Raw genomic sequence first — 14,855 nt, 5'->3', positions numbered from 1 at the left:
TTCAGTTATTTTCTCCTGTGATACGGCTTTTTCGATTTTAGCTATGGATATCTCATCCACCACAGCCACAGTAGATTTTATTACCTTCTCAAGTGATGTGTAGCACAACTGACTGCACAGCATTTCAAATGTGCACACAATATTTATTTACATTAAACTTGTCCATTTTGAACATCATGCTGTTAACAATGTGTGTGTGTGTAGAAATTTCAGTGTGCACTATTCCTTATGGGAATGCATACTAAATGCAATGTCTAGAAGAAGAAGAAAAAAAAAAAAAGCTAGGTGAGGGCAACAAGCCTGTCTCCACAGGCTGTTTCGTAAGAAAGTCCTTATTGATGTGCCGCTCCCTGCTGAGAGCTGCCTTTGCCCACTTCCTTGTCAACGTAGTCCAGGTACTCGTGGCCAATTGTTAGGAAGCAGAGGGACGTAGATGCGGCAAAGATGGTCCTCACCAGGTTGGACTGAGGCAGCAGAGACTTTGTAACTGCCCACAGGAGAACAGATCCAAAGTTGAAAAGCACCGCATTATACGCGCTATACATGACACGATGGTAGAATGGTGCTGCCTTGAGGTGTCGTCTGAAGTAGATGTAAAGGCCGGTGCCCACGTGAGAATTAAACAGGAGGCAGTTTGCAATCATCACACTGTGATCTGGGTAGAGCCTGCAAACAATGAGGAAGTGTCTTAAAACTTAGGATATCTGAATAGATGCAAGGACGACTAGGTTGGTGCATAAGTGCTCTATCTCGAATCGCCACAGAAGAATGGCAAAATAGTTTGACGAAAGGCTCTATTACGTCTTCAACCTGCCTTTTTATTGACGTCCACTATGTGAACTAGTCCAGCAAGAAGATTTCAGCGGCTACATTTCCAATGCTCCAAGACAGGATGAAACGTCCTAATCGCTACCACACCTTCGCGATGCTGAACAGTAGATGTCAGAAGGTCATTTCGTGAGATGTGAGATATGCACTCAGCAAAGTGCCTCAACATGGCGTGGGGTGTGTTTTCTGGTTAGATGTGAATTGGAAGCAATTTTGAAGACAACAGTTACGTACCTCGATAACAGCTCAGGTATGAACACAGTCACCGAAAATGTGCAGTAGCTCACAGCACCGGCGATTGGCAGGTATACTTTGTACAGATTTTCAGAAGTTAACGGCGGTATACGGGATATCCAGTATCTGAAGACGTCCGACATTGTAGAGCCCACAGCCGGTACGCCGGTACAGCGAGAAACAAAAATAGCACTTCCTCCAACAACACAACAACAAACAGAACGTGCTAGAGCTAGAGCAGGCTAGAGGTGACCAAAAAATACGAAAAAAATTCACTGTCTTATGCTGCCCTCTGGTGCAGAGGAGTGTGCGTCGTCTGGAAGTGAAAACTGTGAGAACATCGCTTCGCTGTCAATCAAGTGGTAAGCTCTCTAACTGTGTTTCTCACAAACATGGAACGACAACGTCCACTAGAATAACGTACCGACTTCAATACTCATTTTGTGCGGGAAATTTAAACGTCAACGTACGCATGCTGTGTTTAGGAGTCAGGTGAACAGACGCGTGCCGAGACGCGTCCCGTTTTCAGAACTACCTGAAACTAGTTTCCAGTGTATTGCAACCAACTGCAACATATATGTAATCACATTGTGATTGTTACGAGTCATTCCCTTGCAAAATATCCAATGTCCGTCAACGTGAGACCGTGATTCGCAAGCACGGAGGCGTGTTGCAAAAAATGGAGGGAGGTGATGTCATTTTTTCAGTTCCGTTGTGGCAGCATAATGTAACACTACCAACATGTGTCTAAACCTCAATACAATGGCCCGCTTTGGCAAGTGCACAGGAAAGAAAGGGAGGAGGGGGATATGTTTAATGGTGAAAAGAAAGAAAAGAAAAACAAAGCGAAAGGGAGAATGGTGGTCTGGATAAATCACTGGTGTGGGCCAGAGGTATCTATGATGGAAAGGAGCTGCAGCTTAAAAATTTCGAAACCTATGATTTTCGAACACAGTCTCTTCCATGGCTTCATGCAAACTCTATCAATGAATTACATCTTTCAGGTGTCATGTCATTCGGCACTGTGTGTAGAAATTTCTATTACAAGTGTCTACTATGCACAGATATTTTCTAATGTGCCATCCCTGCAAACTCCGGCAGTGGCAAATGTTGCAGCATGAGAGAACTGATGTTCTGAGGCTGGAACAACATAGAAGGGACAATCACATACAATGCCTCAAGTTGCCTAAGAAATTAACGATGAAAGATGAAAGTCACTCAAAAGATTTGTCAGCTGTGGGACTTGTGTCGTAGGACTTGCCGCTTGCGTCGATCCCTGTCGTATGTATGTGTGTATGAGTGTGCAAAAGTGTAAGAGTGAAAGGAGGATGAGTGAGAGAGAGTGACTGGTTTGTCCCTTCAGATGACGCACCCTGGAAGTCGCTGAGAAGGCGTGTAAGCTTAGCTCAGTTGGTAGAGCCCTGGACCGGTAATCCAGAAGATGTGGGTTCGAGTCCTACAGCTGACTAACCTTTTCAGTGACTTTCATCTTTCATGCTGTATATATATTCAGCTTGAAAGAGACACTCAAATATAAGAATTTATATTCTATACCAAATTCAAATTCAAATGTAATACACAATTATTTGCTTTGCTATTTAAAAGATCCGAATATTTGCACAGCTCTATTAATCATGAACCAATGCCTTGAATGCTTGGCTTTCATGTTTTCGGCAGTTTTATACGTTCATATCAGGATTTCACTGAAACACACCATCATGGACATTCAGAAACATATCCGTGTTAAAGGCTTCTATAGCTGTGTAGCCAGAAAAATATTTTGGGAGGTGTTCTATGGGGACTTAACATGGGAGAGGAGGATTTCCCCTCGTTTCCCTCTCCCAAATGCACTACCAAAGGTACCATTTGGGGGGGTTGAACTCCCAGAGCCCACCCTCCCCCCTAGGCTATGCCAGTGGGTGCTGTGCTCAACAGTTGAGAAGATGAGAACACTTGCCTGACTTGCCTGCAGCATCATAACCAGGGACTGTATACAAAACTTACCATGAAAAGCTTGTGTATACACTATTGTCCTAAACTATTGTTTCACCGCAAAAGCTGATATCTGACGTCATGAAACCACACATGAAAAGGTCAAAGAAACAGCAAATAACTCTGTGACATTCATTAATTTTATTTACAAAATCTCTACTCAAAAACATTTCTCACACAGCTCATGTTATATAAAAGTAAAGACTGCATACAAAAATAGTACATTGCATACTGCATTCGTTTCATGCAGCCAGAACAGTACGTATTGGTTACTTCATCTCTCACCTGTTCTCAAAGTCAGTGAGAAACTTTTTTTGCTGCGTAAAAAGAAGGAACACGAAATATGTCAAATAACACTGGGCTGGTGCCAACACACATAGAAATGTTATATATTTCAGCAGTGGTTTTGAAGGCTTGCTGCACTGGCCTGTATAAATCTGGTCTTCAAAACTCCCCATCACAGATACTACATGCTCCGTGAAAAAGTCATATAAGTCATATAACGTTTATGTACATCAAGGCTAAACCTATACATCATTCATCTCTGGCAAGAAGTTGTAATTTATATAATTGTGTGTTTGCAGACAAAAATATGTTGTATAGAAATACATCCATCTGGATCATAATGTCATAAAGTCATAGTGATATGACAGGTCGAAATGGTAGATATTAATAACGGAAAACATGCCTCGTATACTCGACATGTCAGCCACCATGTCGGGTGGATACAGGAGGCTGTAATGCCGAGAGAAGAGCTCTTTTCTATACGTGCCTGTCGTATAGAGTATATATGGAATATAGCTTGTAAGTAGGGGCAACAAACTGTCACTCAGTTTGGCACAACACAAACTGCTTACATGGAACTTCAGCTCTCTTTCACTTTCATTTGGCACGCCGTCTGTCATCCCCTGCGGGAAGTCAAGTGTGGAATGGAGATTGTGGACCCAACTACCCTTCCTTTAGGTCTACCTTTCGTTAGTAGACAATTTCAGGAAATCCCAGCGCTCCTTGCACCCCTCTTGCATCCTGGGCGCTGACTGTCATGGGGGAAGTGAGAACGGTCTGTCACGTTTCATTTTTGCTGACCATGACATGTAGTGGGCAGTGGGTCGAGAGAGGGGAAATCGAAACAGTTTGGAGACATCCTCCTCCTTTCCGATATCGTGTGTTCCCACCGTTCAAAGCGGCGCTAAGAACTCTGGGACCATCTGAAGTCGTCTACTGCTGTTGCCACATTCAGTAAACTCGATATTCGACGGAATTGCTTTCACGAAACTGTCAAGCAAAACGAGTTGCACTATGTAGAGGGGCAGCAAATGCACTCTGAACAGCTATTGAACCAGAAAGTGAAGAGCTCCTTATGAAATGAAGGGAAGCGGTCAGATATAGGAGGGCACCTGTATACAGTCATACAACACTGTCATATACAGTGACATCAAAGCGGCTCATGGTAGATTCTTCTGAAATGGATGACCCTGTTTCGTGTCTTATTTTCTGTGGTAATAGATGATTCTTAAGTGTTTGTTAAGTATGACGTAAAAGTTTCTCTTTCTATGTTAGTGGGGTTCCCCAACACTTCCTTTATTTTTTCACGGCCTGGCAGTATGGCGAAGGGTGGGAGTAAGAATTTGCGTGTTGCAGGTTCAAGAGGGGTCAACCTCGCACTGTTGCACAGATGCCTTTAAACGAAACTGCAAGTCACATTTTGAAATATGCCATTTAAGAGCATCGTTAGCATAGTTTTCAGTTGCTAAACTTTTTCTGTTAGCTTGTACACAGTTCTTCAGAAAGACTGTTTGAATGATCTAAAGTGTTCAAGTGAACATTAGCAAACTGAACATTTCTCATAGAATAATTACTTTCAGAGCATTTCGAAGGCGCATCACAAAATTAACGCTATTATACGAAATTCTCTCGTACACGCTCTCAAGCATGATTGTCCAATATCAAAAAGAGTTGTATCAGGTTCCCGCTATCCGAGAATGTCTGTGAACCGATATTGTTTAAAGTATGTCAATACAGCCGGTACATACTAGGCTGCTAAGTCTCTGTCTACCGTAGTCATGTGAGCATACAGTAAGTGCACGTGGCTGATAAGTATCGTTAGTGAATGCCTTCTCACTGTTATATCAGTGTGGGAGCACTGGCGTGCGAGAAGGCAGACTTCATGAATTAACTAGGATTGCATAGCGTTGGATGCTCTGAGGTAGAACAGCCAATGACCCAATGCTCCTAGCTGGTTAAAGCATGCCTCCACTTTGCGTGTTGTCATGGTCCAACAACACCAGCAAAGTGCTAACATCATCAAGCCACACATCAGAGACAAAAGTGACTCTAAGCAACGTACTTTATGTTGAGTTTAGAACGCACACTCATCTTATGCTCACTTTTAGCGATACGCCTTTGCCATTCACATGAATGTTTTTTTTTTTTTAATGTGTCGAGCTGGTTTTGGGGTAACTCTTACTCGAAATAGAGTTCGGAAAACTGCAGATATCTATTGGCAGTGCTAAGCAGGCTTGGGATTCCCTCATGAAGCTTGCGCACTCAACTTTGTCCGTGGTCCGACGTCTGCGACAGCTGGTGGCGTTAGGGGTTGCCACATGAACCAGGACATTCTGAAGCTGCACATCAACTTTGCATACAGTCACTCAAGGAAGATACAATGAGAACATGCACGTACTGCAACACTCAAACAGGCACTGGCTGTGGTGACGTGGAGATAAAGCCGCTGTCATCAGCGCTTCCTTTGTTGCTCGAATCGGCGAAGAATGCTGCCTTTGCTTCCGCCAGCTTGGTTCGGGAAGGCAAGTACAGAGAACTGTCGCTTCCACGGGTGCTCTTGCACTGTTTAGTTGGCTTGATGACAACAGGCTTGCTAATCACAACAGGATTTTGGCCAGACTCCTGCGTTGTCTCCGTCTTGGCTCCACCGCGTGACAAGAAGGTTGAAATATTCGTCACCGTTCTCGTATTGCCAAGTTGTTGGACGACTTCCATGTTGACGTCCACTGTACTCTTTAAGTTTCCAAGTTTGCCTCCGGTGGATTCGACTGTCGATTGCACAGACTGTTCTTCAACAATCCTTTTTGCTGGCCCCACTGTGCGTTCGGGGGCTATCTTCCTTTGAGACTCTATCTTTTCTTCGAGGATCAAGTTGGTTGCTAGCCTTTTAGCAGCGTCAGAAGCGTCAGCATCGCTCACTTTAGCATTGGTCTGTTTGATTGAAATCGTCGTTGTGTTAGATGTTGGTTGTGACGTCTGCAAGTTATTGAGGGCGTGTTCCAATGGTTTTGCCTTATCGAGCGCCCCAACCGAGCTGAGGTTCTGGATGTTCTTGAGCGTGACTGTGTCGCTGGTCGTGAACGTCGTTCGCCTTGTACTGGGAGCTGGTGCCACTTTAGTGATGACCATAGGAGCACACTGCAAGTTCTTGATACTGGCGAAGGAACGTGGCCTTTCGCCCACCTTCTGCATACTTTTGAGGTCTTCAGCACTGACGTGAGGTGGCCTGTTGTAGTCTGGATAGTTTTTCGCCGGGAATGTCGTTTCCCTCCTAAAGCTTTCACTCTTGAGCTGCGAGGGGAAGACCCTGGTTGTTTTTGCGTTGCCAACGTCGAACGGCCCCGCTATGCTGCTTCTCCGTGGGTCGGGTAAAGACATTCTCTGCCTGTTGTGGAAGTCCTCGTAGTTATTCTTTCCGGGTTCAAGTGCGTTGTTGGTGAAGTTTGTGAGTTTGTATCGATCATCCTGCCGTGGACCGCCGTTATTTAGCCGCTCAGGGGGTCGGAAAGGCACGGGCGGCAGGGCCCGTTGGTGCCGGTAGCTTCTTCGTTGAAGTGGCGGGGTGCGGACTTCAGAAGTGGATGGTAAGCGACGGGTAGGGGCTGGTGGTGGCAGCGTGTGACGGTTGCCACCATTCTTGCGGGCGGCTGGCGAAGCACTCCGGTGTCTATATGGGAAGGTCGAGACTGGTTCTTCGCACTTGCGAGGGATGCGAAAGGAGCTCCTGGAGCTGCGAGAGCGGCGGTCGAGACTGGCGTCCGGCGTCTCGCTGTTGCTGGAAGTGTGGTCACGTACACGGGTGGTGCTGGACGACCTCGGCTGGAATCAAAAAAGAAAGTAAGGCAGGAATTAAACACGCTGTTTGGAGAGTTTGTTCGTCTACGATACAAATATACAAGATGGACGGCGTAAAATGTTCAAGTGGATGTTCACTTTCAGTGGCATGCTCATGCTCACGACTCTCGATGCATGTTCCACTGGAGTGGCGCGACTGGTGGGGGCTGGGGTTCAGGATTCAAGCCCCATGAACTTGTACCTTTAGTAGTGCATTTGGGTTTGGGAAAAGGAAAACAAGGGTCAAATCCCCCTCTGTGTGTAAGGCCCCCTTGGAACACCACCCCAAACATTTTTCTGGGTACGCTACTGTTCCACTGGCTTAGATTGTCGATATTAATTGGATCATGGTCATCATCACATTAGTCCGCTGGGATTAGTCCACCGAAATGAAACCATTTCGTTTCGATGCTCTGTAGATAATGTTCTTAGATGATTTTGGAAAGACCACCTAGGGCACCTACGCGCTTTGGGCAGAACAAGTGCAGGGTGTAACAAAAACTGTTTTCACCCTCACGACATGCACCCCATATATATACATGCGACTAATACTGTTTTTCGCTATGTCCTATTCTCAATCCCATCCAGGAGGATATAATACGGAGTTCAGCGACCGTAAGGCCGTCCCACCGAATTTGATAAAGGGGACAACGAAGCCAGTATCCCCCGTTTAGCATTTGAAGCAAATTAAGGCCGACAATGATCATCAATTAATGGTGCCGTCAAGCAACAGGTGTGGGCGTCCGCGGATCCTGTTCCCACTCCATGGGAAGCCGCTAATTGCCCATTGAGGTGCAGCCTATTAGAACAGGTTCAACGGGCATCAGTATGCATGTCCAGGCTGTGGACCAGGTAACTGTAAATCTTCCTAAAGTCCCCCCCCCCCCTTTATTCGCCTCTCATCGGCTACTGTTACTGCGACCCATGCATTGCAGCCAAGTGCATACCTCGAAGTACAGGCATGACTCGTAGCCGAACATACCGGATACACGTACAAGTGAGCGTATAAATTACTCTCGTACGGGACACGTTTAGATCGAGAGCGGCAGAGCAGGAATAAACTTGACAGTGTATCGACACAGATCAAGATAGAAGATACGAAAGTATAGGTATCCATCTCCATCGCTTCCTTTCGGTTCGTCCATCATCTGCTTTTCCACTGTGCGTCGTTCACGCAATGAACGAATAGTGCCGATGGAGTTAGATCATGGGCGGATCTAGAAGGGGGGGGGGGGAGGTCAGGATGTCCTGACTCCCTCCTCAATTTCTAGAGTTACATAGTGTTTAATTAAACCTAGATCGCGTATCTAGCATGCTGTCCATGGCTGGGCCCCCTCCTCAGAAAAATCCTGGATCCGCCCCTGAGTTAGATACATGAGGATTGAAGGGGTGTAGGAAAGGGTGCAGACAATGTAGATGGAGAGTAGAAGGGGGAGGTAGGGAGAAGGCAGAAGACATGTAGGAGGTGAAGGTGGAGGGAACGTAGAAGTACACCGGGGTGGTGAAGAGAGTAGGTAGAAAAAAAAGGGGGAAAAAAAACAACCGACAACGTGCAAGATGTCCTGATGGCTCACTCACTCAGTCTAAGACTCACGTGTCATAATGAACAAGTATATTTTCTATAGCAAAATTCGTCGGTACGGCGCGTCTTTACTATGCCCACCTCCATCTAGTTTCTCTATGGTCTATCGAAAGATTGCAGCTGCACTCCGGAGCGAAATGTAACGGAACTTAGAACTCGTACGTATAACTCGTACGAAATGAAAGAAGAATGAAAAATTAGTGAAGCATGAAAGGAGAGCACGCTCAGCGGCGTAGGTTGCTTCTGTTCTAGGAAGACAACTGAATGTGGAAGGCAGCACAATTTTTTTTGCGGAAATCATGCCTTGAAAGTGAATGGGATATGCTTTGTGCCAACGTAACGTACGTGCGTGTTGATTCTTTTTAATTTTTTTCTTTCTGTTTGCTGAAGTGCGTGGAAATCAGTACGACTTGTAGGAAGGTAACAAACCGGAAGTGTACAGTTCCCTGAGGATTGTATGTATATAGTTCGCGAGTTTACGCGCAGTGCAGGGGGAAAAGCTTTCGACGTCTTCTGAGTATATTTGGTCATTCCAAACGAACAGGGGAACGATTCGATCATTTCCTATTTGAGATTTAAAAAAATAAATAAAAATGAAGGCGTATGCTGTTGTTCTGTATAAACGCGCATATTACGCACAATATTTCGTTCGAAATAATAACAGTTTCGCACACTAATCCGTAGCCACGTCCGGAGCACAAAGCGGACTCCCTCCACAGTGTTGGTGTTTATCGGGCTTACGCGGTTTGTGAAAACTGGGGATGGGCCAACCGAATCCTCGAATCCAAAACGGCGAATCGAATCTTTCGAATCCACCAACCACGTTTGTTTCGTGTTAAAACCGGCGCCTCCGGAGTCTATCGAAATTCTGATTGGCCGGCGGGTGTTTTCGTGTTTGTTTGTTTACACTGCTCTGGACTGAAAGAGTTCAAGCAGGAACCCGGCGAGCAGTTTTCACCATCACCGCCCAAGCAAGAAATCTCATTACAGGTCTAAAGTAACATGGTTTTGCTTTTGATTGTTCCTTAGTTTCACGGAAAGAGTTCAGACTCGAAGAGTTTTGTATTTCCTGTAGTCGATGAACAACATGTTAAATAAATTACATTTAAGAAGAAGTATACGCGTGTGTTCGCTCCTGAACGTGAACTATTATTTATTTCGCATTAAACAATATCAAATTCTGCTCCAACTTTACACTTTACAGTAGAAGTTTTTTTCCCCTGTTTTTTTTTTCTTTTTTTTTCAGCCTTATTTTAAAGAAAGGATTCGTAAGATTCGTAGATTCCCAGAACCTACCTTGGATTCGGATAATTCTGGATTCATCCCATCTCTAGTGAGAACTGAAGAATTTTTTCTTGGATTGTTCAATACGAAGCTCATATCATCGGGTGATACCAGAATTATGCCGTCTGCATCACGGCGGGCACAACGCAATATACTGGCTAAGGATATGTCTCCTCCTCGTCGTGGTTCAGAGTGCGGTCAGAACTTTCTCTACTTCGTGTGCACGAGTTTTACTATTTCGTCGAAAGCGTCCCGTCCGTTCGTCCGTTACACGGCTACCACCGCAGCCCCACGCACCCTCCCACAACACGTGATATACTCGCGCCTCCGTTCCTACCACACTCTCCTGTAAACCAGAAAGCGCCCCCAAGAGACCACGTGACAGTCGCTCCCCAGTTGATTTCTATCCCATACGTTGTCGATGGATACAAGATCCATAACTAACTACATATATATATGTTTGTAGTATATGGCTACTACTCTCCGAATTTCGGGCTGAATGAGTGTCCTGCATCACCTGCTAATAGAAAGGCAACAAATGTCCTACATATTATCGCGAGACAATGTGGTGCATTGCAAGATCGTGCCTTGTCCGTGCGCGGTACAAAAGATGTACCTTTGCAATGTCTGTACTGCTTTGTCGTCGGAAACCGCCGACGAACTGTGACGAAAACGGAGTTACAAACGATGCATAACGTCGTCAGATGCCTGAACTGTTCTATCGCTCTGCGCTGACATGTTGCGCACTTTCTTTTTCCAGGGGGACAACACTCTATATATCCTTTCCACTTAGTGGTATAACATTAGTGGTAACCTAGTGGTATAACATTGGAGGAGAAAAAGGCCGTAAACAGAAACGAGCCACACCCAGGAGGGCAACGTCTAGGGTTGAAAGATATCCGGATATTTTTAAAAAGATCCTCTCCAGTGGGCTTTTTTAGATAAAACCCGGATATTTTTTTGATATTTTTGGAGAGTATATACGAGCGACTTGTAATAGTTAAGTAGTAATGTAATTGTATAAGTTATGATAAAAGTTTCAAAATTAAAAGCTGATGTTACGCGTACCTGGGCTTTTGCAAACAGCCTTACACTACAAGAAAATAAACCGGGAGTTTTCCGTGTGACATTGAATTCAGATTGTCTTTCACATCACATCTGGAGAAAATCTAAAAAAAAAAAAAAAAGGATCCGTATAAAAATGTGAGGATAAAAACCAAACAACCCTGGCAACGTCACGATTATCGCAGGGGGGGGGGTGCGTCCTGGGCCGACTTCACAGCGAACTGTGCCGATATTTGTCTTAAGGCGTCCGTGGAAAACCCAGGGAAGACACCCAGATAGCACAGGCGGCGTCCATATTCGAGCCCGGGTCACCTATGATCCTAACTCCCATAGACTGGCGCATAGGAAATCATCTGTTTATTTAATTACGTTAAGGCCCCCCGCTGGGGGTTTCACTTAGTTTGGGGGACACTTAGCTTATAACACAGTATTCTATGCTTGGACAGTACAAGCGCTAAAACAATTTTTAGTTGCATTTGTTTAGCTTTTTTAAACATTTAATTGTAAAGTAACTAAGTTAATTTGATGTGGTAACTGTAGCTATAATATTAAAAAAAAAAGACTGAGTCACAATAATACTATTGCTGTCCTGTACCCCTACGGTACCATACCATACCATACCGTAAGGTGACACGGGAGTCCGCTGCGTTATTTCGACCCCGCTCCTCTTCCTGTAAATCAGTCACTATTTTTTGCGGGCTAACTGTAACCGTAACGTAGTCCCCTTTTTAATAGTAACCTGCCCGTGACTGTGATTGACCACCAATAACTGGGAAACGCCAAAGTAATTGCAGCGCAGTATACTCGAGTGAAGGGTGAACTGCGAAGCGATTGAGAACTGTCTATCAGGTACTAAACCGATCTAAGGGTCAAAATACGCAATACAATCGACTGTCTCGTTCCAGACGCAGTGCATAGCTATACTTGATCAGTACGGGCTCTACGTAACTCTAGGATACTTCGTAGCAACAGGATACTTCGTAACGAACATAACAAAATTACTATACCTTTGAGTATTACCACGTCGATCTCTCTGCGTGCAGATTCGCCCACGCACAGTCCTCCAACCCAATTCTCTTCAGGTGACCATAAGCGGAGATCATCCCTTTGCCAGATAAACGCCCCGTACATTACGATTCTGATGTGACTCCTAGATACCCCCACTAACAACGGGGAAAGAAAGATAAAATCCTCCTGTGGTCGTCGCCAGCCCCACTTATTATAAAACCATTTTGAAATAGGGTCGGAAATCGTAAAATCACGATCTAACCGTCGAATCACGCAGTCATTTTGATAAAAAGGTCATTGCGCCCTTATACGTAACCGCATTCATGAGACACAGTTTCATGCCTGAAGCTTAGGATGATGGTACGCGGCTTGGCCTCGCGGAGGTATTATACTTATCGTTGGACCCCCCTTGGTCATTCGAAGTAATTTAAAGTGGCTCGGACAGGGCTTCCATTGTGTCTTGGGGTAATTCGGTTTAACGTGGAGTAATTTGGTGTGTACTTTTTTTAGGCTGCGAAAGGCAAATTTATGGATCTGGTCCCGGAACGGTGCAGCCGTGTTCCGTGCAGAAGAGGCTAGAAAACAATACAGCCTGCCACTGTTATGCTGTACACTGTTATGCTGCTGCGGTAGTCGATAACCGTCTCCTGTACCGTAGATATTTTAAAGACACAAGCCTGTCTCTGCGTTGGTGACGCGTTGTTATGGGTGTGTGGAGGCTAATCTCGACAGTTATCAACAAGAAAAAGAGGAAGTTGTTCATTTCAATACAAGGGAATATTTGTATTGTAGCGACGCCTTGGGTCTTGTTGATCCTTATGGTCGCATAGGACGAAGTGGGTCGTTGAGAATGAAGTGAATTTTGATAATTAGATGCTGCGTAACTACCAAGGTCAGAAGGGGGCGAGTACTCCAACATGTATGTTATGTTCTTGTTATGAACTTGTGACAATGTGCGGGCAATCTCTTCACTGTTGCTGAGAGCACTTGGATGGTTAGCGTTAGAGGCGACGAAGACCAACTGACTGAGGCTCCTTAAGACCTTATGCCAAAGAGTCACGTATCAAAGTCCCGTTTCCCGAACGAGGCCAACTAGGTTCCGAGCTTTGACCGTTTCAGCGGTGGTGCAGAAACGTTCTGCCGGAGATCGTCGTGTGCGCGGCAGCACATTAAGACGTGTATTCGGTCATTTCGTTTTTTTTTTTTTTTCTGGTGTCCACGGAGGAGAACACTATTTCGTGACGCGAGGGACACACCAGTTCGCACTTTCCTTTTCAGAAATTTGTGGCACTTAAACAACTCAGATTATACTTATACACATGAATAAGGACGTACTTTTAAAATGACATATATGTCCCATATCCTTATGCTGGAGAAGTGCTTCAACCAACTCACGCAAACGCGTCGACGCAGGCTACATCTACAACCTGCGTCGCGTGCATCTCCTGCACTTAGACGCAGACATATATAAATAAAAGACGCGACCTCCCTGGCAGCATATGCACACAACGCATGCACGAGGGCAATATGTGTCTCCGGGTGCTTTATTTTTCGACCGTTTCTCACCGAGACCGGTTTTTCTTGCAAGTAGCCGGACGCGATATGTGCCCTTCCTAGTTACTTAATGAAGCGCTTCCCACAGCTAAAAAGGTAAACGGCTCCCACTCAATGGCTGCATCCGTGTTTTCATCCAACAAACAACGGTCGGCAAGGCCGTTACAACAAAGGTCCTTCGCAGTGCGAGGCGACGACGAGCTGCTTCCCATGAGCTTGCACGATAACAAGATCACAATACGTATTGTGTGTACAAGTCGTTACGCATCGGCATCGAAGGCGGTTTCGATTTGTTTATTTATTTTAACTTTCGTGATGCATTACGTACAGCGGTATCCCTTTGTTGAGCGGCTTTGTTAGATTGATTGGATGAAATCGGCTACCACGCGTGATTAGCCCGGGCTTTATACTAAGTTGTGGCTTATGCAGGTTGGTGACACGATTTCGTATACACTTGACATTCGGGGATGCGTTATTTTTTGTGTTCTTTCAGATGGTTCATTTGTAGGGTCCTGTGTTTTCGAGTTTTGTGTTTCTTTCAAAATTGGGGTAAAAATCGGGTGTTATTTCAGGGGCCGTGAAATCCGGCAATGCCAGGTGGAAAAGCAAATTTTCAAGTCGAAATACAAAAGAAAAAAAAAGAGGAGTGCTTCTGGCTTTTACATGAACAATGCATGGACATGGTATGTGGAACGCATAGCGTCCTCCATATAGTGCCGGTATTGGCGGCTGAATTTGCAATTTGTCGGTGTTTTTCGGGTTTTACCCTAAATCACATTCCTATACGGTTCAACCAATTCTAGAGTCGTGCAGAATGCGATCTATATGGCGTGTATACCTTTCGAAATTACGTTGTAATTTTTTTATCTGGTCGTCAAAAACGGTATAACGCCGATAATCCGAACGGCGAACATAGCTGCATAAACCCGTTGTGAAATCCGCGAAAATTACTGACACGACCGCAATCAGTCTTTGTGAAAGCGTGTACTCCTTGACTTAGAAGGAGGCTCCGCCCTGCTGGTAAGGACAGCTTCCGCATCCTGATTGATAACACAATACGTTTATATCAACCACTTAAAACCATAAAACCATTACAAACGGCACCAGGAATAGAGAGGTCGATACATATGCACATCGCCCCCGTTATAAACTCCGCGCCATTAATTCGTGGACGTTCCCATTCTGGTGA

General features: G+C 45.1%; 2 protein-coding genes, 1 long non-coding RNA gene and 1 other non-coding gene across 5 annotated transcripts in view; 2 read left to right on the top strand and 2 right to left on the bottom strand.

The window, feature by feature from the left end:
* Positions 1-122: 122 nt before the first annotated feature.
* LOC135368566 (uncharacterized) lies at positions 123-1,338 on the bottom strand. Its single transcript, XM_064601945.1, has 2 exons — positions 1,063-1,338; positions 123-666 (listed from the first exon to the last, which is right to left on the bottom strand). Exons 1-2 carry the CDS (start codon positions 1,203-1,205, stop codon positions 333-335), a joined length of 477 nt encoding a protein of 158 aa, XP_064458015.1. The 5' UTR covers positions 1,206-1,338; the 3' UTR covers positions 123-332.
* A 24-nt stretch (positions 1,339-1,362) lies between these two features.
* The window catches only part of LOC135368568 (uncharacterized), a 109,406-nt gene continuing 95,913 nt past the window's right edge, over positions 1,363-14,855 (top strand). For both annotated transcript variants that reach the window (XR_010414822.1, XR_010414821.1), the window contains exon 1: positions 1,363-1,424. This is a non-coding gene — a long non-coding RNA (uncharacterized LOC135368568). The remainder of the gene's footprint in view (positions 1,425-14,855) is intronic.
* Trnat-ggu (transfer RNA threonine (anticodon GGU)) lies at positions 2,458-2,530 on the top strand. Its single transcript has one exon. It is a non-coding gene; the product is annotated as a tRNA-Thr (tRNA).
* The window catches only part of LOC135368559 (uncharacterized), a 113,960-nt gene continuing 102,281 nt past the window's right edge, over positions 3,177-14,855 (bottom strand). Inside the window, exon 5 of the mRNA XM_064601938.1 lies at positions 3,177-7,158. Within this exon, the coding sequence (XP_064458008.1) occupies positions 5,746-7,158 (1,413 nt within the window). The 3' untranslated portion in view covers positions 3,177-5,745. The remainder of the gene's footprint in view (positions 7,159-14,855) is intronic.

Source organism: Ornithodoros turicata, chromosome 9 (assembly GCF_037126465.1).
Source record: "Ornithodoros turicata isolate Travis chromosome 9, ASM3712646v1, whole genome shotgun sequence".
NCBI classification, from domain to species: Eukaryota; Metazoa; Arthropoda; class Arachnida; order Ixodida; family Argasidae; genus Ornithodoros; species Ornithodoros turicata.
The sequence above is the reverse complement of the archived record's forward strand: the minus strand, read 5'-3'. Positions and strand labels throughout refer to the sequence as shown.